This window comes from Harpia harpyja, chromosome 11 (assembly GCF_026419915.1).
Source record: "Harpia harpyja isolate bHarHar1 chromosome 11, bHarHar1 primary haplotype, whole genome shotgun sequence".
In the NCBI taxonomy this organism is placed as follows: domain Eukaryota; kingdom Metazoa; phylum Chordata; class Aves; order Accipitriformes; family Accipitridae; genus Harpia; species Harpia harpyja.
This window is the reverse complement of record NC_068950.1, coordinates 28059431-28087159: the sequence shown is the minus strand read 5'-3', so window position 1 is coordinate 28087159 and position 27729 is coordinate 28059431. Positions and strand designations below refer to the sequence as shown.

General features: G+C 45.4%; 1 protein-coding gene across 2 annotated transcripts; it reads left to right on the top strand.

Moving 5' to 3' along the window:
* Positions 1-27373, top strand: LRRC8C (leucine rich repeat containing 8 VRAC subunit C). Of its 2 annotated transcripts, none has more exons than XM_052802139.1 (3): positions 1-129; positions 18870-19011; positions 21198-27373. In XM_052802139.1, the coding sequence occupies exons 2-3, from the start codon at positions 18874-18876 to the stop codon at positions 23466-23468; spliced, it is 2409 nt and encodes an 802-aa protein (XP_052658099.1). In that variant the 5' UTR covers positions 1-129; positions 18870-18873; the 3' UTR covers positions 23469-27373. The 2 variants fall into 2 exon arrangements, with proteins under 2 accessions (XP_052658099.1, XP_052658100.1); XM_052802140.1 differs by lacking the exon at positions 1-129 and adding an exon at positions 3732-3831.
* Positions 27374-27729: the final 356 nt, after the last annotated feature.

Genomic DNA, 27729 nt, shown 5'->3' with positions numbered 1-27729 from the left:
AGCACAGCTGTGTAGCTCCCCAGTTAGGAAGATGTTTTCAGACGGATCATTGAAGAAAACCTAATGATGATCAGAAGTGTAACAGGGGTAAAGCACCGCTCAGATCCAGGAGCTCCGGTTCAGCCAAAGGTCAGAAAATGGGAGTTAGTCCTATTTCTTTTGGCATGTCTTTAGCTCTCTGTTTTCTCAACAACACGAGGTACGGGGGGGACAGCTGTCAATAGCTTCTCTACAGAGAACTAGTTGGGCCAAATTCTTCCCTGATGTAACTGCACCACTTTCACCGAAATCGTACCAGTGATGAACGTGGCTCCTCTTTACTTAGGAACAATAGAAGAGCTCATGAGATTAAACATCCTTTCAGAGTTTTCCTTCTGATTAAAGCAGGTTTTAGTACATAAAAAATGCTGCAGGCTTAAGAAATGATAGCATATTCTTCACCTTGCTCTGAAGCTTTGCTTCTACCCAGACTCAGCCACCCAGACTCAGCCCATAGCATCCATGCAACTTAGTTTGAAAGTCTGTATTTCCAGTGCACTGCTATTGTTCAAACATCTGGTGCGCTTAAAGTTCGTATTTCAAAAACGCTAATCTGCGGGGAGAGGGGTTAAAATGTAAAACCAGAGAAAAGCAAGCTAGGGGAAAAGATAAACTTTGACAGAAACTTCAAGCAGCTAAGAAGTACTAGAGCTGTCAAATCACGCATTTTGGATTTGAGCTGAATCAAATCACAGCAGCAGTTTTTCAGTACTCGGTCTGAAAGCAATTTAGCTTTTCTGTGTTAGCAGATTATGCTGTTTTCAACAGCTTTTGGAGAGATGACTGATGAAAAGCATTTTCATTGTGTTTCCAAGTATAGGCAAAGCTCTTGCACTCAAACCTCTGCTTTCTTGCCCCAGTCTCTCCTGAAGCTGAGAGGGGATGTGGTCTGTCAAGCTCTGAGCAGCACCATCCCCTCAGACCCAGCTTCAGGGCTGCTCTTGGGACCCCAGACTTTTGGGTATGGGATGGCTTTGAGTTTTTTCAGGGTACGTCCTCAAATTACTAAGGGATTGGAGAGGAGAAAAAAGAAGAAAAAAACCAAAACTCTGAGCAGGAATGAGTAGAATGTGGGGGCTGTATCCTGGCAGATGCTATGTTGGTGCTGAGCAAGGACTTCAGGATTGGGCACCCTGAACGTGGATCCCATTCGGGAATCAGCCCACAGGTACACGAACAGGAGATAACTGTCATGTAAGCACTGACGGTGCGATCTGTCCCTATGTCCAACTGGGTTTGGAGGCTGGTCTGTGATAGTTTTAACTCAGGTGCAAAACCAGCACTGCTCTTAATTGTTGTAGTGTAAGTACTGCAAGGTAGCACTCAGCAGCAGCAGTAACACTTCTGGGGTTTGTAAATTACGAAGTACAGAACAGGACAATCGACAGTAAAGGCAAATGTACTAAGTTTGAAGTGATGGCATTTCTTATGTGACCTGTCCCACGTTCCTCTGGAGTCAATCAAAACCAAAGAGGCAACATGAAATCAAAAGATGTCAAAAACTTGCAGTCATACAGATGGTTGAATCCTGTTTCTGTTGCCTATCATTTTGGAAGAGACAATACTTCTAGTAAAATAAATAACCCAAAATTACTTCAGACTTCACCTGCCTGGATGGTCTTAATAAAAATAATGCAGGAATTCACAAATAAATTGCAGTTTTCTGCAGGCAGCAAATTTTTTCCAGTGGAGCAAAGGTATCTGGAGCCCTAATTGTGTGTTTAATATCAAACACAAATTTTTGGGCCTTCTTCCACCAGAAGCTCACCTACCAGAACTGCACTAAGCCTCCATCCCCAAACCCATCAGCTATAATTATCCATGGACTATGTTTTCTATTGCAGTACCAGCGACCTTGCCTGTAATTATTCTTCACAGGGGAAGCTTAGCTCAGTCCTCCAAGTACTGCAGCAACTCTTGAACAAAAATAACCCAAAAGTCCACAACAGGAAACGTTAACAATGGCAGGATTACTGGCCACCATGTCACCGTAAAATAAACGAGCAACTGCGAGGGAGTTCAGGGAAAAGCAGCACCATGATTAGGTAACGGGAGGGACTGACTTATGAGAAAAGATTAAATGAGCTAAGCGATGACGAAAGGGTGAACAGAACAACTGCCTGCAAATGTTTGAAAGAAGAAACCGTCCAGGACAGGGAGGGATTCTCTAAGCTGCTGCCAGGAGTTAAGAGTAATGGAAAGAAACCAATAAAAAGAAAATGAACGCAGCAGTCACCATAACCATTTCTTTAGCTCAAAAAAGAAACCCAGTGCTTTTGTCCATATGGAAACCTTGCTCATTTGTCCTGTTTTATTCCTCAGCCATATCCCCCAAAGCACGGGGCTAGAGCTTAAAATACGTAACGGTGCAATACTGCTGAAATCTTTTAGGCTCGCGGCACCGAAGGACTGGGAGGCAGCTATGCCAACAACCTCCTCCAGCTCCTGCCAGATTCAGACCCTCATTTCTTGAGGTGCCTCTGAAAGCCTGGAGGCTTCAGCTGAGGAAAGCAGCTCTGCATGGTGAAGCACTTGAGTAAACACTTCAGTCAAATGATGAGCTGCACTCCCACAGCTATAAATCACATCAGTGATTCCCAAATGAGGAACCTGAGTCTGCCCTCAGCAGTCCCTGAAGCAGATGTGTCAGAAAGTACGCGAAGTCAGAATTACCCACAGCTATCCATGGCAGACCCCTGGTCCACATCCCAATCCAGTTAGTGGTTTTGCAGCAAAACAGCTGTGATGCCTCATGTTGTATTTGTTTCCATTAACTCCCCCCCAGTGGGCCTGTATATTTGTATTTCTTTGTTTACATATTTGTACTGTCCCTAAGGGGATACAGACGCTATCCCTAAGGTTAGGGGTGAGTCATTAGAGGGCAAGTACCTCGCTCTGATGCAGAATTTGTCCCGTCTCTTCGTTCTGCCAGAGATGTAAATCTTTCTTGGAAATGTTGGACAAAAGTCCCTTCAAATCTGTGGTTTCTTTCAGCAGCAGCTTTCAGTCTGCGCCTTTTGAGTTGCTGGGCCAGAAGTTTGCGTTTCTAATTGTCACTCTTTGAGACGCTTTTCTGTTATTAATGCAATCCCCGGCGCTTTACAGCCCGGTCGCTTTATAGTCTTTCCACGGCCCTGCGCACCGAGGTCGAGGTCTTTCCATCGCGACTTCTGCCGCCATCCTCCAGACACGGACCGAAGCCGCCCGCCAGCGCGGGGGACGGCCGCTCCCGCCTCCCCTCCACCCCTAATTACTTCCCACGGCACCAACCGCACTCTGCGGAGGAGAAGAAACCACCCCCAAGCCCATTACCCCGCATACTGTTCGGCCAGCCCCCACCTCGCCGCCCCGTCCGGGCGCCGCTGACGGCCGCAGTCAGCCGGGGATGCCGCGGGCCCTCCCGGAGGCCTCGGCTGCCGGTCACCGTTAGCGGCCTCCGGGGGAGCGGGGCAGGACGGAGCGCGGCCGGGCCTGCGGGGCGGCACGCCCGGAGCGCCGCCGCCAGCAGGGGCTGCCCGGCCCGGCCCGGCCCGGCCGGCGCCCCCCGGCCGCCGCCGCCGCGTGCGTCAGACCGGAGACGTGGCCCCGCGGCGGCGGGGGGCGGAGCGGCGGCGGGCGGAGCGCGGCTGCAGGCGGCATCGCCTCCCCGCCCCGCCCGGCCCGGCCCGGCCCGGCCCTGCCCGCCGCGCTCAGCCCCGCACCGCGCCGCGGCATGATCGCGCTCCCGCCCGGCCGCCGCCGCCGCCCGTGACCCCGCGCCCCCCCCCCCCTCCCCGCCCGGACGCGCACCAGGTAGGCGCTGCCGCGCCCGGCCTGCCTCTGCCCGCGCCCGCCGCTGCCCGCGCCCGGCGGGGCCGCGCCGGGGCTGGGGGTCGGGGCACCGCCGCGGGGAGGGGGGCTTCGGGGGGAGGGGGGCCGCGCGGGGACGGAGCCGCTGCGGGGAGGGGAGACCCGCCCCGGCCCGGGCAGCGGCTGCGGGGGCGCCGCTCCGCCCGCCGGCGGCATCGGCGGTGCCGCCCCCGTCCCTGGGCAGCGCCGCGGGAGCCAAACTTTATCGGGGGTGGCCGCCGTCTCCTCCCCCGCGGAGGGGCGCCGGGAAGCGGCCGCGGCAGCCCCCCCCCGACCCACCCCACCCCATCCCACCCCATCCCATCCCATCCCATCCCCTGCCGGGTGGGGCACACACACCCCCCCCCCCCCCCACCGCTGCCGGGCCGCGGCGCTCGGACGGCCCCGGGGGTGCCCCGCGGGGCGGCAGCCCGGAGCCAAGCGGGGCTTCCCGGGAGCGGCGGGGGGCCGGGGGGGGGGGCGAAACGGTCGCCGTGGAGACGGGCGGCTCGAGGGAAGCCCTTGACGGTGTTTTCCCCGAAAAAAAAACCCAACCCAAACCCAAACCAACCCGCATTACGGGGAGGCTGCCAGCGGGACGGGGAGGCGGCGGTTCAGCCGCGCTCCCTCCGCGCCCGCCGGCGGGCGGAGGGGATGCGGGAGCGCCGTCCCTCCGCGGGGGCTGCGCAGCGTCTCCGTGCCCCAGAGGGTCCCGGCGGGTCCCTGCCGCCGGGTCGGGAGGGGAGCGCAGCCCCCGGCGGCACTACGAGGCTCCGGCGTTCGTGGATCTGTTTTCGAGAAGATTAAAAAAAAAAAAACAAAACCAAAAAAACCCACCCAAACCATCCCGATTTTAAATCGGTTTAAAACCAGCTCTGTCTTGTCGCAGTGTGATGGGCGGTTTTGTTCATTATTCACGAAATGCAGTTTGTCCAGTTCACTGGAAAGAGTTGACCAAGCAAAATGAGAGGCTTGTGAAAGACTGCCGAATGTATCCTACTAGAATTTCACTAGGATGAAAACGTTTAAAAGCGAGGAATTTTATTGCACAGATAAGTATGTGAGTTATGGCTTGCCTTTTTAGATTTTTTTACTTCTGGAATAAGTACTTTCTGTGAGGAAAGACTCAGAATCATGAGCAGCACTGTTTGAAGGCACACACGTGCGTGTTTGCTCCCACAGAGCACTGTGGGCTTGAATGATGCTGTAAAAAACTGGCCAGGCAGAAAGGTGCTTTGCAAGATAGTGGAGAAAAAGATGGCAATGTTGGAAATAAATAATAAATAAAAAACCCCTCTCCTCCCAATTCAACCAAGTACATGTATTTCCCCCCCCCCCCCCCCCCGCCCCGGTATATTAGACCTGCTTTTACTTTTCTTTTTGGCATGATGAAAGCAGTCAGGAGGGTAGCACTTGCTCCCCTGGGCTCACTCTTCTGGAAATGCCTGTTTGCCCCTGTGGTGCAGATCAGCATCGAGAGCTGGGCTTAGCACAGTTCCGAGTTGATCCCTAATTTTAACCTGGCCTTGGATTCCTGCTGTCTCGCAAGTACCCGTGCCCAGGGGCTGCCAGCGAGGCGCAGCAGCCTGGTGCTCAGCACCTGTGGTTTCTGAATCATTTCCGTTTCCAGTTGCATTCTGAGTTTGCTAAATGTGTGGCAGCCGTGATGCTGTTTTCTTTCAGTCTGCATAGTAATGGGCCCTGCTGGAGGTTTTACTGTAATATAACTTTCTGTGGGTTTTTTGTTATTATTTACTCTTGTAAGCAGTTTTAGAAAGAAACTTTCCGCTGGAAAGCCTAAAAATCTAGTTACTTTGTATGCCCAGTATTGGAAAGGGCCAGTGCTGGTTGTCAGTGAAGAACAAAATCAGAGACTGCTCAATTCTTCACACAAGTTCCTTGCCTCGGTGCTTGGTGCTATCTTGCAATCAGTTCCTGCACCAGTTTGAGTTGATTTCCTGAGGCAGCCGCATCCCGCTGTGGTATCTGCTTTTTGAGACCCACGATAAGGGGCTCTGACTGGGAGGGGGGCGGCATCCAGGCTGGGCAGTAGAGAGGGTTTAAACAATATTCAGGTGGCCTTAGCGCCAGAGAGAGGACACAGTAAGACCCAAAATAATGAATTGGGTCAGAGAGTGCTGGGAGGAGCAGTTCCCCTGATTGTCCATTGACCTCAGTTGCAACTGGTAGAAGTAGCCCCTATTCACCACCAGAAAGGCACTTCCCAGCCCCAGCCTTTTTGAATGCTGCGGAAGTAAAAAAAATTTCGATTACCGTCCAAACAATTCACAATAACAGGAGCTAGTGTTTAATTTTACAGGATTTTTTCCTCTTTGAGAAAATTTAGTGAAAAGATATTGTCCTCATTGTCACAGTGTTGTGAAGGGCAGGGGAGGGGCTATATATTAAAGAAAACTCTGAAAATGAAACAATTTACCTCGGGGGGGAAAAAAAAAGAGAACCCCAAAATACTTCCCTTAAAACTTTATTTAGTGAAGCAAAGAAGCCATTCTCCCAAAATGATTTGTCAGAAGAATATTAACAAGTGTTGGATTTCGCATGCCTAACATAATGGAAACTTTACTCTCTTCTTCATCCTTTAGCTGTTGGCCCAGGGGTTTTGTGCGACAAAACTCTGATGCAAATTCAAGCTATAGTGGCAATGACTTTTGTTGCGGTTTGTGTTTCTAAGGTCTCTTTCCCACTAGGAAGACACTAGGTTTGATTCACCTTCTTGGGCATGTGTGAGTATGCCATTTACTCCACTGCCTTCATTCATAATACAGGGCAGGCATCGCTGTCTTCCCATCCCCAGTCAGGCAAAGTGTCTTAGAGCTGTCTTTAATCCTGACAGACCCTGGATCAGCTTTCCTGCACTGTATTCATTTTACATTTAAGTGCCTGACACAAGCAGCTCATCAGACACAGTATAAACTTTACAACTGTATCATCCAGAGAGTCATAGGCTTGGAGCAGGATGATTTTTTTAGCTTTTTCTTCCAGTGTAGAGGTTGTGTCCACTCTGTTTCCCTCTCCCATGAGGGACTGATTTACAACCTAGTGTTTGATCAGCTTAGATTTTTAAAAGGTAGGATAGTGCCGTGTATGTGCTTTGCTCATTTTCCATTTGTTTGGAGGAATCCTGTGTTAAGATACAGTGCATGTTTTTTCTTGGTTTTAAAGTAAAACAAAGGCTGCCCCTGAAGCGCAGAATGGCACCGTTCTCCATGGAAAGTTGCTAACGTTGCTGTCACGGCAAGCGTACAAAGTTCCACTCAATTTGAACCAGCATTATGTGAAAACATTTGGTCCTGTAGAGTAGCATTAAAGATCCATTTCTCTCTCTGTCAAAGTAAATTTTAACTTTTCCATTGACTTTCAGGTGAGCAGCATCCAGGCTCTTATACACTTCAAATCCTGGGCTAAACTATGATCTGCTGAAAATAGAGACGCTTGCTCAACATCTCCATTCAGTGGCAATAGCACATAGTGATTTTGTCTTGATGGGAAACCAAAATTGAACAAGCCAGCAATAAGACTACTGAAGTGCTGAGAACATTTCCAATTTTATTTACTCATCACTGAAAGCAAGGTGGGAGCTTGGATTAATTGCTTGCTCTGGAGCATATGGTGAGGCAGAGTGTAGGTCAAGCCCTGCCCTGAGTGTGCAGCGGTGTAAGATCCTGATATACATGTGATTTACAGCAGAATGCAACAGCTCAGAAGTGCAGGTTGCTGTCAGAAAGCAGGTTTGGTGTTCTGAGTGAGCACCATTAGAGATCTCATTTTCCTGTTAATGTGAATGCTTGATGAGCTGTCTCAGGGGTAGGTAGTTTTCATGCAAGCTTTTAGAGCAAGATGGGTGTTCACAGACAATATTGTTGGAAAAGCGCTTTGTTAAGTGTAATGTGATTAAAAAGAATATTTGCTCTTTGCCATCATTTACCCATGACAGCATAATTTCAAAGACCTGCACACCTGCTATAGTGTGGTCAGAACCCCCCAAGAAACTGCTTTGATCTCACAAAGTTTAGGCTTGATGGAAGCAGCCTTTCTTTCTGTTCTATGATGCAGCAACAGACTTTGTGGTGGAAAAAGGTTAGAGCTAATCCCTCTTCGGTGGGCCGTGGCTGGACACTGCACTGAAAAAGTCCAATAAAGAATTTAGGCAGATAGTTCTAGTTTTCCACATCTCTGAAGTTTATGATCTTTAAAAGTCATCTGATGTGAATAGCAATTCTGATGCTGTAGCTGTTTGTGTTTATCTTCGAGTATGTGTAGATCACATCCATTTTATGTGCTTGAATTTATCTATGTTAGTCTTTCTTATTCTTTCAGGATTATCAATGAGACTATGAGCTTTATTTTTATTGTTGAGGATTTTTTGTCACAAAGGATGGTTTGGGGGTAAGAAAATTCATCAGCTGTGTTTCAGGCTGAGAATACCTGTGTGTTTATCCAGGCGTTTTGGGATTCATGTTTTATGAGACTATCGCAAAGTTTAGAAAGCTCTCTTGTGTAGCATGCAGGCGGGAGCAGAAAAGATCCTTTATACGAAAAAGTCTCACAAATTGTGAAAACGGGCATTTCTTTAATGTTTTTGGCTCAATCCCTGCATAAAAAGTTTTTGACTAACTTTTCAGATGGTTGAGCTGCTTAAGGCTCAGAATGGACCCTTTGTGCTTCCTCTCCCAATTAGGAATTAATTTTTAATTATATCAGCTGAACATTTTTTATTATGAGCACTTGTATTAGCCTGAGGCCCCTGACTATTCCTTTGACAATGAATGGCACTGGTTTGTGTAATATTGTCTGTCCTATGACACTCTATGGCATTGTTTCTGTCTTCATTATCTGAGTATGTTAAACAAGTGTTCGTGGAAAACCTGGTGTAACTTTGATTAAAACTTGATGTGAGTTTACTTTTCTCAATCATTTAGTCATATTTCAGGAGTACTAAAATACCACTTACTGGATAGTTTCTTGCTCAGTGCTTTGGTTTGCTGTTAAAGGTTTTCACTCACATTAAGAACATTTTGCAGTGCTGGAAAGAGGGCCAGCAGCTTGAGTGATAGCCCTGATAAACTAAGAATGTTACTCCCAGAGCTGAAAAATGGTAAGTGTTGCCTTTGAAGTAGTCTTTGACATGGAAATGCATGGAGTGTACTTTTCTTTAGATTTGGACTAATAGCTCAGCAAAGCCAAATCTCCACACAGGCCTATGTGCTTGATACAGAAAGAATTCCTATTGATTTCACTGAGACTTTATCTGGCAGAATCTGGTCTTGAACATTTTTTTGTCTTCAGTCCAAACAAGTCGAAGTCAAAGAGCTGCTGACAATAGGAAGTCTTTTTGGTGTGTAATGCATGAAAGATTACTATGACTCAATTGAAACAAACAACAAGGTTATTGTCTGGGATCCATTGCCAAAGCGGCACTTACCGTATGTGTAGGTGGAAATTGCAGCATATATTTTGATATGCAGTTTATTAAAGTTACATCCTCTTCACGTCCTTTATGTCTGCTCTTTATGTCCTTTCTATCTGAGTTCTGGATTCAGGCCTTTGAGCTTCCACTGCCGCAGCAGATGGTACCAACAGCAGAGCAGGGGGATTCACCGCCACCTCTGAATGCACCACGCTCCCTCCTGGGTGTTAGGTAGAGGGGCAGCTGAAACCTAAATGTATGCTGGATGCTTGCAGTGTGGGCCTCAGTAACTCAGAGGGAAAAGAATGGAAAAGGTCTAGGTGTTCAGCAAGTTTCTGGAAGTTATAGCCTTTTCAGTTTTCTCAATCAACTAAATCCATGGTGATTTGTTGGAGTCTTGCCCACGGTTGCGGACCTGCAGAGTCTGGGTTCTGGGGAAGCTGGGTTGTGGCAGTTGGCATAATGGAGGGCAGTTTTCCAGTAGTTGGGTTGTGACTGTGCTGGAGTTCAGGTGGCATAGCCCAGCCTTCTCCAATCAGTGCACCTGGAAATGAAGGCCCGTCTCTACACTGAACGGCTGTCACACACGTGACAGCCCGGTCGTGACCACCCTGCTTTCATCCACATCGGCGCAGATGTAGCCCCTGTGAAAACTGCATGGGTTGCACATGTTTTGTAGGACCACCGAGTTGTGGGTGCTGGAATAATGTCTTCTGTGGGCTGATTGTATTTTGTCTGCTCCCCAGATTGCAAACTAATACCAACTGTGACACATAATTTTGGTAATGTGTAGCATGAAATCAAATTAACTCCAGTGGGTTTGCAGGGAAGTTTTGACATGCTATCAATTTAGACTCAACCATTGCAGAGAACTGGAAAAAGCAGTATGTTATGATTTTGTGGTACTATTCATTCATATTTCCCAGCAAAAGTAGTAAAGAAAGTAGATACCTTTCTGTTTTGCAGCTGGAGAAGTGGCGGCGTGGCGCGTCGATGTGGCGTGCCCGAAGCAGGAGCACAGGGAGCTCACGGCCGGGTCCCAGTGGGGACTCCTGACTCATGCTCTGTTGTTCCTCTAGGCTGCATTTCCTCGCCAGCCTCAGCCCCAAGAAGATGAATTTGTTTGAAAGTACAGTAAACACATGGACTTTTAAAAATAACTGTTTGGATGCAAATGGTTTGTTTTTAATGGCTTGCCAGTTCCTTAACGTGGGATTTATGTTTAAGCAACAGCATCATTTGTTTGTATTTCTTAGTAGCATTTCTTCCTATGAAAATCTCCCTTACAGTCAAGGGAACAAAAAGTAACCTGTCATGTTTGAAAAAGTTGCAACATGTGATACTTTTTTGCTATACTCCCAAATAGCCAGCATTCAAAGTAGTTTTTCCAAGCTAAAATTTTTGACAGGTGGTTTTTGGTTTTGGTTTTTTTAAATTAAATTTTACATTACAGGAAACACCAATGGCTGTAAAGCCTAGCAAGGAAACTGGTCTCCTGAAATGCCTCAAATACAGGGAGAATTTAGTAGCAGAGGTATTATCGTGTGTTATGCGGGAACTGACCAAGCACGTACACTTACCAAAATGCTGGACATTTTGGTCAGTGCCAACATATAGCAAGATAATTGCCAAAACCGAATGTCAGGGTAGTTCAGACGTTATTCATCTGCGTGTACAATGTGTGTGAGAATACACAGATAAGGATGGAACATCAACCTCTTGGGAATTAGGAGTTGCTAATTCCAGCCCTTATCATCTTATTTCCCCTTTAGTCTAATCTCAGTTTTCCAGACTTGGTGCCTTGTCCCTGTGTCCACTTTTAGTCCTTTCCGGGTTAGGTGATGAAGTGAAGCGGGTTTGTTATCTGTCATCTGTGATGCCAGCACAGGCGGTGCCAGGAGCTGTGAGGGGCTCCTGGACATGCGCCGAAGACGAAGTGTTCAGCTGCTGAGATCAAAGGACACATGCAAAACCACAGTTTTCAAAGGTTTGTAAATTAGCCAGCTGTGGGCAGCTGTTCACACTCCAGTAAAAACTGCGTCCCCGATACACAGGCCAAATTTTGGAGTACGGTGGGTCTGGAAAGTTTAAAATAAAAAGACTGCAAATTTTGTAGTGTGCACAGTCCAATGTCGTTCCCCTAACCTTGTTTCTAGAAATGCTTTGAACAATTGCTGCCCAGATCTTAACTTAAATTTTGTTTTAAATTAGACAGGTTTTTCCTTAGGGGACACAATCCCACCCAAAAATACAAATTTGGCAGTTATAATCAACAGAAAACATGACTGATGATGCTAGTACCAAGCCATTTTCATGCCAGGCTGGGCCTATTAGCCCCAGTTAGAGGAGACTGTGGCCCTAAGCCCTGGGGCTCTGCATAGACCAGTGATTTTGTTTAAACTGGGTATTTAAGAATATATCACTGTGAACCTGACTGCAAAACTCCCTTATCCCTGCTTATTTAACTTTCTCAGTGTGCAGTTCCCAACCAGGCAAAATAAGAATGCAAAATTCTGCTTTTCAGTGCAGCCTCAGGCCCTGTGCTGAGAAGCACTTAAGCTTAACTTCAGCTCCTGGCCCAAGGTGGTTGAGGCCAGACAGCACGGAACCACCTGAAAAGCAGCTTTATGGTATTTATGCAGAGTAACAAATGTTTACAACCAAGGACAGTGGGCTGTGGTGTTCAGGGTGTGCAGTGCCATGTCCTGTGTAAAGAAAAACCCACTGGAGTGCAGCCCCTGCACATGTGGCCCACAGCACTTGGGCTCTGCTGAGTCCCCGCCACCAGGTCACAAGCACTCTCTCTGTGTGTTAAATATGTGCTGTGCTCTGTTCCTTTAGTGAAGATGAATATGCAATAAATCATGTGTGGGAACCAACCCAGAGACCTACTAGCAGCACTATTCCCAAAAGGTATTTCATAATTTATCCTAACACATGCAGTATGTTTAAAACAGCGAGGAGGGTGGGTTTTGCCTAGGCCAGCATTTTTTTCCTTTCAGTAGATCTCTGATGTGAAAGACCAAGCAGCCCCAGTCTGGATTGTGTCCTGAGGACATCTCAGCCTTGACCCCTCCCAGCGTACTCAGCCAGGCTGTGGTAGTGGCCCTGTGGCCACCAGCCCAAGGCCTCTCACACCGAGGGGAAAGCTCCTTCCCTCTGGCGGGGTCAGGGCCATGTCCACAGTATCTGGGACTTGCTTGGACTGTGTGCCACTCTCAGGAGGTGGTGGTGCTGATCCTACGTCTGAGGAGGGTTGATGCGATGTCAGGGAAATGTGGTTAAATGTCATCTGGCTAATCATTTAAACATTTCTAGTCAGCTTAAGAAATCTCACCAATTTCTTATGCTTCCCAGTTGTAAATGTCACTATTTCTGCAATGTTGTCTCTCTCCTCCTGCTACGTTCCTCCTTTTTCCTTCTGGTGTGTTATTTATACCCTGCCCCTGCCGAACCTGTGAATTCTGGATGTTAATTGCCTGTCCAGCACCCCGGGGCCCCAATTCTGGTGTGTGGCTGTTGTTCTTCCCCTAAAACAAGCAATGGATGACAGTGATTGCTTCAACTCATGGCAACATGATTGAGCAACCGCTACTGGAAGAAGGAGATAGCAGAAGGCTTGACTTCTGGTGAATAACACCTGTAGTGTGGCAAAAACAGCTCTGGCAAGTCCTGGTCTCCCGCCTACAGCACACGAAGCAGCAGTGACGCCGCTTCTCTGTCGTGTGAGGGTCAGCAAAGCGTGGGGAGAGGCCTTTGGGCTTTGCTGGGCAAGGAGGTCATAGCTGGGGCACAGGCTGGCTGGTGTCAATGGGTAATATCGAGCGTTGCCTGTGGAAGGGCGCAGAGCAGTCGGCAGCTTTCCCGACAGCACGGCACAGACGGGCCTGGCGGTCGTCTTGCCGTGGTGGGGGGCAGCGGTGGGAGCTGTTGGGGGTCTGCCTCCGTGAGGAACGCTAGCTAGCGGACCTGTCGCAGGTGAGATAAATGCAGGGCCTCCCAGTTACTTGTTTCTGTTCACTCGGTGTGCTTTTTTAATCCCAGTGTCTCTACAAACTGTGCCTTGAGAGCTGAGGTGGGGCAGCGTGGGAGCGGCACGGCAGTTTTCACTGGTAACAGAGCACTCTCCAGCAGTGTACCCTCCAATTCTGCTGAGGGCTGGTGTCAATCCATGCAGTTGCGCTCCATAAAATGAATGAAGTTACTCTGTGAGGATCTGCTTAAAAATAGCAGCCATCACCTAGCAATAGCTGGAGCGTGGGGCCTGGCAGCTGCTAGAAGCCAAAAGCGGTTTCTTTCAGGGTTGTACCAGAGGGGCATTTCTCTGAGTATTAATATGTTTTTTCTTTGTAAAGCATCTCTCAAGATGCAAGATGAGTACAGCTTGATGAGGGGGTGTATCGCGTCTCAGGCGGGTCAAGTGGATAAACTTTTGTGGCCCCAAGCGTTTGCCCATCTGGCGTGGTGGGCCCTGTCTCCGACTGGGGTCCCCCGCGCGCTGCTGCAAGGCAGGTCACAGAAGTTCGGTGGACACAAAGCCGTGGGGAGCAGCTCACAGCGCCTGCTTGGGAAGCATTAAGCCGAGGCCAGGGCTTGTCCCCGGGGATTTGCTGGCCACGCTGTGACAGCTAGCACCGCCGAAGAGCTCCGGCAGTGAGCAGTGCCAGCCTGGGCACGCTGTGCCATGGCTGGGGAGAGCTGCTCCGTTGGGTTACTGTCGCTGGTGGAGGTAGGATAGCTACAGCTACAGCTGGAAACTCTGCTCGTCAGCATCTATGTGCCCGTTCGCACAGAGGCCCTGCTGACACAGCGCTGGTGGCAGAGGTTCGGCCACTGCCCGGCAGCCTCGGCCCCGGGGGCACCAGTGCTGCAAAGGCAGTCCCTGCCCAGAAAACCCCCAGGCTGCCCACCCGAGTGTCCTCTGAGCCACCGGTGGAAGTTAATTAATTAATTTCCTTTATATTCTGCAATGCACATCACGCGGATTGCCCAATTTGTAAAACATACTCGTTTTTCTCTTCAGCTGCACTGGCAAGAGCTGTCATTACTTCCGTGCTGTCCCCACTGCTTTCCTTTATTCCCTCTGTTGAAGGCCAATTGCTGAGAAGCTGGTTTGCTCCACGGTGTGGCCATTTCACAATCATCCTTTGATTAAATCTCTTGATTTATTAAGTCTAATTTGTTTCCAATACTTTTCTCTCTGAGTTGTATCTATTTATTCTCCTTAGCTCTTTTAGGTCACATTAAGTTTTTTCTTGCTCCTAATTGCCCATGCAGTAGCTGATTCCTGTAGTTAGTTTTTCTGCTGGAGTAAATATCACACTTTCCTTGTACCTGGATTCCAGTATTTCATCTTATTATCACGTATTCATTTTCACTCATCAAGTTTTCTATATTTCCTAGAACTTTTAAAATAATAATAAAAAACGCTACTAGTTTGTCTCCTCTCAGGTTTTTTTTGTTGTTTGTTTGTTTTTTATTTGATCTGGCAAATCCTCAGCTCTTTTCTTCAGCACTGCTTAACAGCCAGTACAACTGTTTTTTAATCCAAGTTCCTTTTTTATTTCCTTCTGGTAGCTGAATACCAGATGATTTATCTCGTGGACGGTTTTCTTTTCTCTAGAGACTGAGGATTATTAGAAATGCAAGAGAAAAAAGAGAACGAGTTCTGATTTTAATTGAAAAAATTATCCAATATTTAGAATTCAATATTTCCTAAAGTAGGTTAGAATAGTATTTAACATGTCAGACTCCACATTTCAGCTATGATGTATTGAGCCATTAAACAGTATTTTGAATGTGAGTGAACTGAAATTAGTAATGCTGTCTTAGTTTTCACCAGCTGAAATGTTGAACTCCTTTTCTTCTATCTCCTTCGTTATAAGAAGAGATAAGAATCTACAGTAGATAGTGTGCTGTCCCAGAGTTTACTGTGATTTGGGCTGCAATGTGTCTTTTTAGCATCCCTGTTTTGATTTGTTTAAACTAATGATTGACTAATCACTTTATTTTGTACAGACCTGGTTTGTGTGTGGTTATAAATGAGTCTGGCAGTGGTGCGGCTTTGGGTGTAGCAGTGGGGAAGAGCCAGACTCTGGCCATGGCCAGGAGGGCGTTTTCAGGATTGCTCTGAGCCACATGGACATGCTGTGGCTTTTGTGAGGCCTCAGAGCCACTAGTAATAGGTGTCCTTTCAGTCACTGGACAGGCCAGAATGGAAAAGAAGCTAGAGGGAAAAGGGAGAAAAATAAGAAGCAATTTTGTGTCATTCTGTTCTGCATGCAGATACTAGCAGCGCTGGTAAGCCCAGGCTTCTCTGCACTTCTTTCTAGCGTTTTCTCTTTATTGCTAGTGCAGCAAGGGGAGAAGCAATAGGGTTTCTCCAGAGCGTGTTGGAAAACAGTTATCCCACTTTTTCATATCCAATCTCCATTTAAAGCTTCTTGTGAACATCTTTTTTCCCCGAAGTTAAAGAATATTGTCTGTCATTAGATGTCGTTGGTTTATTTATCATTATTATGTGCAGTACTATTGCTATCATTCAGTAACATTTGTTTTCTTCTTTTAACAATAAAGGAAAACATAAGTGGCAGACAGATTCTGATGTCTGGTGTTGGACTGCAAACCTTCCACCCTCAGAGATGGGTTTTCTAGCATGGCTTAGAGAGGCTTTCTGTATGCAGGTCTCCCTCTGCTTGGCCCATTAACCAGGGTAACAGTATGTGCACTCTACTAACGAGGAGTCACACTATGCAAACAGCAGCCTCTAAAGGGAAAAAGGGATCAGAGCAGCACGTATGTGTGGTGCCAGAAACTATCTGCCTTCATCTAAATTCCCCACACATCACTTAGAAGAAATAAAGCAAATATGTAATACAACAAAGACCCCTAAAAATACAGAGTGAAGCCTATGAAATGCAACAGCCAAATTAATTTTTGGTCTAGAAAGTTGTCCCTGCACAGCAATTTGCAAGATAGATAGTTCCCAGTTCCATCTGCTGTCAGGCGCTGCCCCTGTTTCAGTACTGCCAACTTTCAGAACGCCATGGCTCAGATCCACAGGGTCGCTTAGATGTCTAACCCGCAAGGATTGGGTCTCCGCATGTTTTGGTGCATGTGAGCACTATGTTTTCTCAAGAGTCCCCACTGTAGGAAACATGATTCTGCCTTACCTGACACTCAAAGTGTCTGTACTTTTGGAAAAACCTTACAAATAGGACCTCTAGAGGCTGTGGCATCAGAATATGAAACAGCACTCATAAGCCATTATTAAAGGGGCGGGGGGAGGGGGGAAATGTCATTATTTTAAGGCAATCTGTGGATACGTATTCTTGGGTGTACCGATGGCATTCCAGTCAGCTAACTGGCCTCAAAACCTGAGCTGACAGCAGTATATGTGTTACAAAGCTTTTAGCAGGACTGTTGCATGGCAACTGATTAGCCAACATTTGTGTTAGTGTATTCCTTTAAGAATTTTCTATGTTTTTCAATGCTTGGTAGAAAAATTATTTTTTAAAGCTTACCAGCAGCTATTGCCAGTCACTTACATTTTATGTGGAAATAAAAGACAGGAGGGTAATTCCTTACCAATGGCAGTGAAATTCATGTGGGTATGGAAGAGAGATCAGTGTGTGATGTTCTTCAGCTCAGGCACCGCTGGGAGCTGCCAGCGGAGGGTTTCCTCTCCCTGTGTTGAGCTGAAGGAGAGCTGGGCATGTACTTAAAGCTGCGTGGGGCACCTCTAATTACTGAGATCCATTTTTTCCACCAGTATTTCTAAAAGAAAAGTGAAAGGCAACAAAGGTTTGTCCCAGCAGCTTACCCTAGCTGTTCTCTGCTGTAGAGGTCTATCTTCCCTGGTATGTCTGCTGAGTATTTGCCATACAGGCACACAAAAATCAGAATTGTGGCTCCTGGCAGCATTCAGTTTGATTATGAATGCTGCATTCCTTCACCACCACTGCAGCAATTCAGGCCTGTTGGCATGGATGCTGCCGAGCCTCTGACCTGGCTATGTCAAGTCAGGCTTGCATTGCCATCATTTCCACTGATGGTCTATTAATTTGCAAGTGCTGCAGAGGACAGCCCACCTTTCTCTTGGGGATCACCAGCCATGCGAGGGGTGTGTGCGATTTCATCTGGCATTGTAGGGTGCATCCTGGGGACAGCTTTTAGAAGGACAAGAGGCTGAGAGAGAGATTCTCCTGCCTGGCCAAGTAGTGCTTAAAGCAACACAGAAGGGTTGCAAGAGGAGAGGGGAGCAGGGGACAAGGGTAAAGAAGTTTTTGTACTACTCCCTCAGAAAGCTGCAAAGCCCCAGCCTAGCTACTAACCCAAGTTCATTTTACAGACATCACCTTGTGCCTTTGGGGACTGCGGTGCCTCCTGAGGATCAGCTGGGCAAGAAGAGGCACAGCAGTCCCTGAGAAGGTGTCAAAGTGAGCATCTTTCCACACGAGTATGGCCAGTGTAGTGGGAGGCAGTTATAAATTCTTGGGATGGCTGTATGCTTGTGATGAATTGCAGCCGTTAGGGCCTGAATCCTTCCCTGCTGGAATGCCAGCTCTGAATGAACTGAATCCCTTAAGTCCCCGGGCAGCGTGTCAGCAAGTGTGTGCTTATCGCTAAGCCTGCACACAGCTGGATGGCACCAAACCCATGCTAATGGGTCCCAGTCTGCAGCTGAATCAGGATTATAGACTCTTCCAATATTACTGTGATATGAAGTGATTGTAGTGAGCATTTACGATGTTAGTTTAAGGACAAATTTTGTAAATTGCCCTTGGGAATATTTTTGCTACATTCCCATGCAAATTTATCTTTCCATCGTAACTTACTGTGGAGTTTCAGTACTGGTTTGATCTCGGGGATTCAGTTACACAATATGCTGCAGGCTTTAAAATCAGTTGCTTTGCCTGTACATGCTCATGTGTTAGCTGATTTTTCAGAAGGGGTGATGATGTAAGCCTAGACATCTGAGGTGAAGATAAAGCCCTTGATCTGCCTGTAGTTTTGGTTAGCTAAAGCACTTTAGCAACTTGCACTCAAAACATACTAGATTTGAAACTGCAGTGAGTATGCATACAAATATTCCAAAGCATCCCTGAAACCACTATGAATAAAATAGAAGTGAATGAAACATGATAGCTGAAAGGGTCTGTGAAATTTGAGCGCAGGACAAGCATTTTAGCCAGACCTTTGAGATCAAGGCTAATGTGTATAAAGCTGAATGTCTCTTTCTACAGAACGGGCTGATTTGGGGGGATTCAGAAGGCCTCACTGACCCATCACATACAGCTGGAGTCAATGCAGAGAGGGATTTGCCTGCCTGCATGGATGGGACCCTGGTCCTGCTCTCCCTTCCTCACAGGAGCTGCAGGGGGGCAGCGTGAGCATCCCTCTTCTGAGATGGGCTGCCAGGGGGACCACCTGGGTGGTAGCTGGGAACTTTTATGCCACATCCTGGGAGTTTCATTTCCAGAGCAGGTTTTTCAAACCTCACAGAAGTACTTGCTTGTATAGACTGAGGGGTATGGACTACAGGAGGCTAAGCGCTGGCCTTGCTCTTTTGCAGGACGATGATTCCCGTGACCGAGTTTCGCCAGTTCTCGGAGCAGCAGCCAGCATTCAGGGTGCTGAAACCCTGGTGGGATGTGTTCACGGACTATCTCTCCGTTGCCATGCTGATGATCGGTGTGTTTGGGTGCACGTTACAGGTAAATCAAATGGGACGGAAGCGAGGCAGGTGCTCTCGGGTGCTGAAGGAACACCACAAACGAGGAAGGTCCTCAGAAGGATGGTGTCACATCTTGTTTTATCTCTTGGGTTCACTGTGAACAAAGCAAGAATTTGCTGGTCCCAGGATTAAAGCTGTTTAGGTAGCAACATCAGATGACACAGAGCAGACTTCTAGCAGCTGTAAATCAGCAGAGTTGCGCTAGAGTCAATGGAGCAGTGCCAGCTAAGATAGGAGCTGTTGCTTTGGCTTGTGCCTGGATGCCTGTTTTCACCACAATTTGGCATAACAAAACAGATGATCAACTGAAGTTCTTATTTGTTACCATTTTTCTGTTTAAAAGTTTGAAAAATGTAATTTTGTAATTTCTGTTTTTATTTGGCAAATGTTAAAATTCTTTCTGTCATTATGCTTCAAAGAGATTTAAAATGAATGTGCTTATTTTATTAACACCACCCACAACTGATATTATGCCTCTTCCATACCAAAGCATCTCTGAGGATGCTTACATGTAAACAATTGACATTACTGTCAATCACTGTTACTTACATTTTGCTAGAGAGCCAAAAGCTAAAGAAATGGAAAGTACTGTTTGGGATGGACTCCACGAAAATAGGAAGTTATAGTACTAGCTCAAACATGGATCTCGCATTTCTTGGCATGACTTAGAAATGGAGCTAAAGGGACACATTGACAGAGCTCTTATTTCAGGGGAATTTGCTCACTTACATGGCCCAAGATTTTCACATACTACATCCCAAATTTCACGTGAAATCAACTGTAGTTTTGCCTGTGTTCTCCGTTTTCAGGTATTTTCAGATGAAAAGATATGATGTCCATGTTTAAAAATCTCTGTATAAAGGGCTGAATTTTGCATTAGTAGCTAAGTGTTTGCTTAAGCACACAAAATAGAACATCTGTTATTTTTAAGTTTACCTGCTTCATTGGATGAAGCACACTGGAAAATAATGTGTGGAAACACTGCAAATAATAAGCGATTTTTTTTTATTCCAACTTATTACCAGAGGCATGAATCCAGAGTGTAAGTAAGGGTGTATATCAGAATAGCATTTACAGACAAAGATTAACTGCAGGAGTTTTTGACGTGTCAACAGTTATGGCACTGATATTGCTCAAAACATATGTGGTCTCATCTCAGCATCTCCCTGCACCAGGGTGGATCATCAAGGAGGATCTGATTTTGGTAGCTCTTGCTATATTTAGTGCTTTCAACAACCATGATGTCAAAGAATACATCTACACTACACACACATTCTTAGTTTGGGCTAATCCCAGTTAGTGATTCAGGGTAAATAACAGAGCTCCTTGGTTTATCACATGGATTAGCATTTTCAATTCAGACCTATAGGGAGCCTTGCACTGAAATCAAACTGATAGCCCAAGTTGAACCAAAGGTGATTGGTCCCTAAAGGCACTCTGACCTCAGTTTGTCAACTTGGATGGCCAGCCCAAATTAAGAAAGTTGCTTTTTTTTGCATTATAGACAGACTCGAGGACAGAAGGACAGACCTACCTTTTTTCCCCCAGGAGGTATAAGGACTCTATGTAAATCTATGAGAAACTGAATAAAAATGATGTCCATGTGCACACGCACACAAATGCTGTCGGTTCTCTATTATCCCTATCTATCTTTATTAAGACTGAAGATTAATAATGTCCCAGCATAGATATGCCCACATTAGCTCTTTGTCAGCCATTTTCGGTGTGATAAGACATCACAGTGTGAGCATACAGCCACATGAATGCAGTTATGCTGCTTTCAAGCCTAAGCTATCTCTGAACATTGTGTAGCCAGGGTGAATACACCTGGCAAGAGCTGTCTGTCTCTGGGGAGAGCAATGCAGGACATCCCTGGTCTTTTCTGGAAGCATTACCCACACTTTTCCTTTTTCTGGATTATCTCAATGCCCTCTTATTCAAATTATGGAAAGCTAACCATAGATGAAAAGGGGTGACCTAGTTCTTGGCATATAGAACAAGTGTCTTGTTTGGAATAATATTAATAATAGCACAGTCTGTGGGGCCACGTGCCAGGCTGTGGGGAGGAATGCCTAGCAGCTGGAGGAACTCCAGGGACAGCTACCCATTGGTACTGCCACCATTGTTTGTACATCAGTTTAAAAGATATCTTTTTGTGTGTTTCAGGTCATGCAAGACAAGATAATATGCCTTCCGAAGCGCGTACAGCCTTGCCAGAACCAATCTAATAGTTCAAATGTGTTTAACACAATCCCAGATACAACCCCCCTTCCTCCACCCAAGCCATCCACCCCTCCAGCTACAGTTGAAATGAAAGGACTGAAGACTGATTTGGACCTTCAGCAGTACAGCTTTATAAATCAGGTGTGCTATGAACGTGCTCTGCACTGGTATGCCAAGTATTTCCCTTATCTCGTCCTTATACACACACTGGTCTTCATGCTGTGTAGTAACTTTTGGTTCAAATTCCCTGGATCGAGCTCCAAAATTGAACACTTCATTTCAATACTTGGGAAATGTTTCGATTCTCCCTGGACAACAAGAGCCTTATCCGAAGTGTCAGGGGAAGACTCTGAAGAGAAAGATAACAGGAAGAACAACATAAGCAAGTCTAATACTATCCAGCCAAGCACTGAAGGCACTTTGGTCAAGACACAGTCTTTAAAATCAATCCCTGAGAAGTTAGTTGTGGATAAGGGAACACCTGGGGCATTAGATAAGAAAGAAGGTGAACAGGCCAAAGCACTGTTTGAAAAGGTGAAGAAATTTAGACTGCATGTTGAGGAGGGTGATATACTCTATGTCATGTACGTTCGCCAGACTGTCCTTAAGGTAATTAAATTCCTTATTATTATTGCTTACAATACAGCACTTGTCTCAGAAGTTAATTTTACAGTAGTCTGTAACGTTGATATTGAAGACATGACAGGATATAAGAATTTTTGCTGTAATCACACGATGGCACATCTGTTCTCTAAACTTTCTTACTGCTACCTGTGCTTTGTAAGCATCTATGGCCTCACATGCCTTTATACCCTATACTGGTTGTTCTACCGTTCACTGAAAGAATATTCTTTTGAATATGTTCGGCAAGAGACAGGAATTGATGATATCCCAGATGTCAAGAATGACTTTGCTTTTATGCTTCATATGATCGATCAGTATGATCCTCTCTATTCCAAGCGGTTTGCTGTCTTCCTGTCCGAAGTCAGTGAAAATAAGCTGAAACAGCTGAACCTAAACAATGAGTGGACTGCAGATAAACTGCGACAGAGGCTACAGACGAACTCCCATAGCCATTTGGAGCTACAGCTTTTCATGCTCTCTGGACTACCAGACACAGTTTTTGAAATTACTGAGCTGCAGTCATTAAAACTTGAGATAATTAATAACGTAATGATACCAGCAACCATTGCACAGTTGGACAATCTCCAGGAGCTCTCGTTGCACCAGTGCTCTGTGAAGATCCACAGTGCCGCCTTGGCATTTCTGAAGGAGAACCTCAAGATCTTGAGCGTCAAGTTTGATGATATCAGAGAACTTCCACACTGGATGTATGGCCTCAGAAATTTGGAAGAGCTCTATTTAATTGGCTCTCTAAGTCACGATATTTCCAAGAACATTACACTGGAGTCTTTTCGGGAGCTTAAAAGCCTTAAAGTTCTTTACATAAAAAGTAATTTGTCCAAAATCCCACAATCTGCAGTCGATGTTTCTAGTCACCTGCAAAAATTGTGCATCCATAATGATGGCACTAAGTTAGTGATGCTCAACAACCTGAAGAAGATGGTCAACCTGACACAGCTGGAATTGGTTCATTGTGATTTAGAGCGTATACCGCATGCAGTCTTCAGCCTTCTTAGTCTTCAGGAATTGGATCTAAAGGAAAACAACCTCAAATCCATTGAAGAAATAGTAAGTTTTCAACATCTGCGAAAACTGACAATCCTAAAGCTGTGGTACAACAGTATAACGTACATCCCAGAGCATATAAAGAAACTCACTAGTCTCGAGCGGCTTTCCTTCAGCCATAACAAAATAGAGGTTCTTCCATCCCACCTATTCCTATGCAACAAAATCAGATATTTGGATTTGTCTTATAATGACATTCGCTTTATCCCACCTGAAATAGGAGTTCTGCAGAGTTTACAGTACTTTTCCATTACTTGCAACAAAGTGGAGAGCGTGCCAGATGAACTATACTTTTGCAAAAAACTTAAGACTCTAAAAATTGGGAAAAATAACTTGTCAGTCCTCTCACCTAAAATTGGTAATTTGGTATTCCTCTCCTACTTGGATATTAAAGGCAATCACTTTGAAATCCTCCCACCTGAGCTCGGTGAATGTAGAGCTCTGAAGCGGACTGGTTTCACTGTAGAGGACACCTTGTTTGAAACGTTGCCTTCTGATGTCAGGGAACAAATGAAAGCTGAATAACTAACTTCCTCTCGCTCAGTTTTACAGAAATAATGCTTCTACCAAATACACTGTAGAAAGTGCATACTCCGAATATGCATTTAGTTTGTCATTATTTTTTTTCTTTTTCAAACAAATCCTTTCTGTACAAACAAATTTGGAGTAAGGAGTACATATATTTTTAAATAAAATTTTCTCGTATTTTTTCACTGTTTTAAGATATTTTTTAAGTTTGTTTTGCCCTGAGAACAAGGGTGTCTGTAACTTAATTTTTACTGGTGAAAGTAAATGGTTTTATCTGCTGATTTTTTTTTCCCTTTGCCTAATCCCAACAGGGGAACTGTGTTTAAGATGTATGCTTTGGGTTGCATAATTTGTAATAGATGATTATATTGTCTTCCTGGTTTATCGTTAATCCCTTAGGACATGGTCTTCAATGGGTGGTGCTGCACGTGTTGAATGCCTTGTTTCCTCTTCAGTGGCAGGAGAAGGTGTTCAACATCCAACAAGATCAGATCTGGGTTGACCATCCTTTTTTGTTTATGACATGGTTTTCTCAGATGGTCAAAGCAAGTAGAAAACGTTCTCTATGTATTTTAATGGGTCAGAGGGAGCATGCAGAACTCCTTCAGGGCCTTTTGGCAAGTTCAGTCTAGCTGTCCATTCACACACTGCGCCGAGTAGGAGGCACTGACTGCGATTTCCTCTCTGGTGCGGGAAGAGTAAGGTCAGTTCACAGAGGAGTCAGGACCAAAGCGACTCACGTTGAAGATTTTCCAAACAGTGCAAAGGGATGCGGCTGCCCATTTCCTGCTAACTTGAACGGAGGGGGTGCAATGAACTCACTGCGTTGGAAACATCAACCCAGCGAGATGAAACACTCTCTAGAAAAATCCCCATCATCCACTAAACACCCCGTCCTGCAAGGGAGAAAGTGCCCTCTGCCCCCCTCAGTTCACTTCCCCATTGCGACGCTTGGCACCTTGAGGGAATGGGATCCAGAAAAAGTGCAATCATGTTTAGTTTGTAAAGCTTCTGACAAGGAAATAGCATCTAATACACTCCTTAATTGAGCTTGGGTATCATATAACCAAGCTCAGCACAGGAACATTTGCAGATTTGCAAAAATGAGATTAAATGACTACATTAACTTCTCAAAAGTCTCAGCCTACCAGAGGATGGTGATGAAGGCTATGTTTTCATCTCCCAGATAGTAATTAAATCAGAATTCATACAGTTGGAAGTCTGCTTTTTAAAATAATGTAATAATCCGTAGTGATTATGCATCAGGTTGGGAACTTTATCCTCTGAAGCCATGTTCAGTTGTTTATTTAATCCAGCCATTTGCTTTCTTTTAGGCAAGTTTGGCAGGTATATGATAACTCACGTGCGGCTCACAAGCTAATTTAAGCTAATAAAAAATAACCGTATGATACTAAAATATTTTGCTGGGAGGACATCTCTTCATCCTATCCAGCAACACATATTTGAGTCAGATGCAGGCACTGGATAAAGGCTTCGCAAGAATAGCTAGAAATAAGTACTTCTTTCTCTAGGAGGCAACACTGTTCTTAAATTGCAGAGGTTGAGTTGCTAATTGTTTAAAGTTATGTAAAATAATTGTTTGATGATTGTCAGGTTGGTTGCTCTTAAATGTTTTCTGCCTGTTGAGTGTCTTGAGCTACAGTTAATCTGAGTTCTTGAGCTTGGTACAAAAGCATACTGTTGTTTTAAGAGTCTGACTTACAAAGGTGGGGAGGCGAACTAAAATGAGAATTTCCTCATTAATCCGGGGTGTGCTATGCAATCTGGTATGTGGGCTTGCCACAGTACCAAGTCAGACTTATTTTTTGCGCTTGGCTATGTTCTGGAGAAGATCCATGTGATTAATCAAAAATGGGTCAGGCATGAAGGAATCAAAGCAAGCTTTTTTGAAGGGGTTTGATTTAGTTCTGTTAAAGACCTCTAACTGATGTAGCTATTGCAAGAGCTACTCTTAACTCGTGTATGGAATGCACTTATTGGAACAGCTTGGCAGTATATATATTCTAAATGTATTTCACTTTGATGTAATGTGAGGGAGAGAAATGTTTCATTGCTCATATTAGCCTAATTATGTAAACCAAAGTGCTGTTGTCCCTGATGAATGTAAACTGTTTAAAATGTCCAAGTAATCCGTGGAGCTGTATAGTTCTCTTACTTAGATTTGAAATATGGGATTACATTTGAAGTTTTTTAAAAAAATCTTTATATACCTAGATGTAGCATTTTAAATCCCTAATTTATTTTGTGTCTAATGTTGTTTCATGTGTAGGTTGTGGTCTATTTTCTGAATGGAAGTTGTGCACACCTCATAACTGAAGGTTGGAGACTTGTTCTATGCCATTTTTGTAAATACGTCACTTAGGGGATGTTGGGGTTTTGTTTGTTACTGATTATGCTTATACCAGTGCAACCCCTCATGTGGACACAGTTACATGAGTATGAAGTGCCTTGTGCTGGCATATCTTTATTCACTTTGATAGGAATAAACTATACCGGTCTAAGCACTTTTGCACTAATAACTGTATCTTCTCCAAGGGTTTGGTCTGCTGAGACAGCTTAGTCAATCTAAGAGCTCACTGCCACCAAAAAGGGGCAGTTTGCTCCTCCTCATATGCTCCCTGTTCCTGCCAACATGTTCCAGCTGTTTCTCTTGTACCTTTACTGGTCTGGTGCTGGTCTGATCCCTTCACAGGACAAATCAACTTTTTAAGCCAGCAGAAAACTAAGCCAGTTGAAAAAAGGGACTAATTTTCTGGTGGATCAGCTCTCCAAAGGATCAGATGGACACTAGGGTGGGAGTAGCAAGGAGGCAGGACTCTGCAGCCAGGGTCTGGGCAAGGACAGGGTGGGACAAGTCACTCTGAAGGTGCTGAGCTGCTAGGTCAGTTCATCACCTTGCTGAGCCACGTGCTTGGAGAGCTGTGCTGTTTTATCTGTAGCAGAGTTAGGCAGCATGGCTTTTGTGGGTGGACAACCCTCAGACTCGCAGTGAACGAAATATCACATTACTCTTTGCTTAAACTTAATGAAACAAACTCAGGTAGCTGCACTGTTGACTTTTCTAAACTTCTTACTGTCTGGTCTGTGGGGTGTATTTTCCAAAACCATATTACAGTATTTTAGAAATGCGTCAGCTAAGAGAAGATTGTTTCCTAATTCTGTATGACATCCAGGAAAATATGTAAAAGTGCCATATTTACTCAGTGATTCATGTACTGCTCATATGTATATTCACATGCAATGCATACTAGACTTTTCTGTGACCTATAGTATTTGACTTAGAATGGATGGACATTTTGTGGAAATACTTTAGGCATGGTTTGTATATATATATACACAAAGAGTTTATATAACTACTTACATTAATCAGGTGCCTAACAAGTACGACAATTCCAGAATATAAGCAAGGCATTTTACATTACTGCTCAAAAATAATACAAATCTTCCTTGGTAACGGAAGCAGAGATGACAAAGAGTGCATAAAAAATAAGAAGACAGCCTTAATAGTACATGAAGCCTGAAAAGCAAATCTACTTTGTGGTCAAAATCTGGAGATGTGCATCTCCCCTTTTGTCAAAATTAGGATGGATGTTTGTGCTGACCTCTTGCATCTAACCAGCTAACAACTTTTGCAAATTCTGATTGGAAAGCACCTGCTCCAAGTCTCATATCACATTTCTGGCACTTCCAATAATTCGTGTGCTTAAGTGATGACGAGCCCTGTAAGAATGCCAAGGAAAAACTTTGAAATTTGACCAAATGGACAAACTTCTTAATTCTGTAGCAAGAATCTTAATATGATAATAGACCTGCGTAGTGTTCCGTTGCAATATAGTACACCCAGAAAAAATGGAAATAAAATCCTCTTTTGTAATAATGAACATTGTCAGACTGCAATGTGATTATTTGTTTGGGAAACATTTTGTTTCTGGGTTACCTAAAGATCAAACATAACCATCTTTTGGATTTGATCCCTTGGGAGCGAAGTCAGGAAAATATGCTTGAAAAAACATCATTAGACTTGACAGGATTTATAGCTGCACGGTCTCGCTTCCTGTGCACCTCCTTCCATCCCCTCACTCTGGCAGCCAGCTCAATGGCCAGCAAAGAAGCCACGCCGCGGAAGCAGCTCCCCCGCTCCGGTCCCCGTGCTCTGCCAGGGCTGGTGGGGGATGCCGGGGGCCCTGCCAGCCCGGGCTCCCACACCGGCCCCCACACAGCCAGCGGCCAGGGGCGC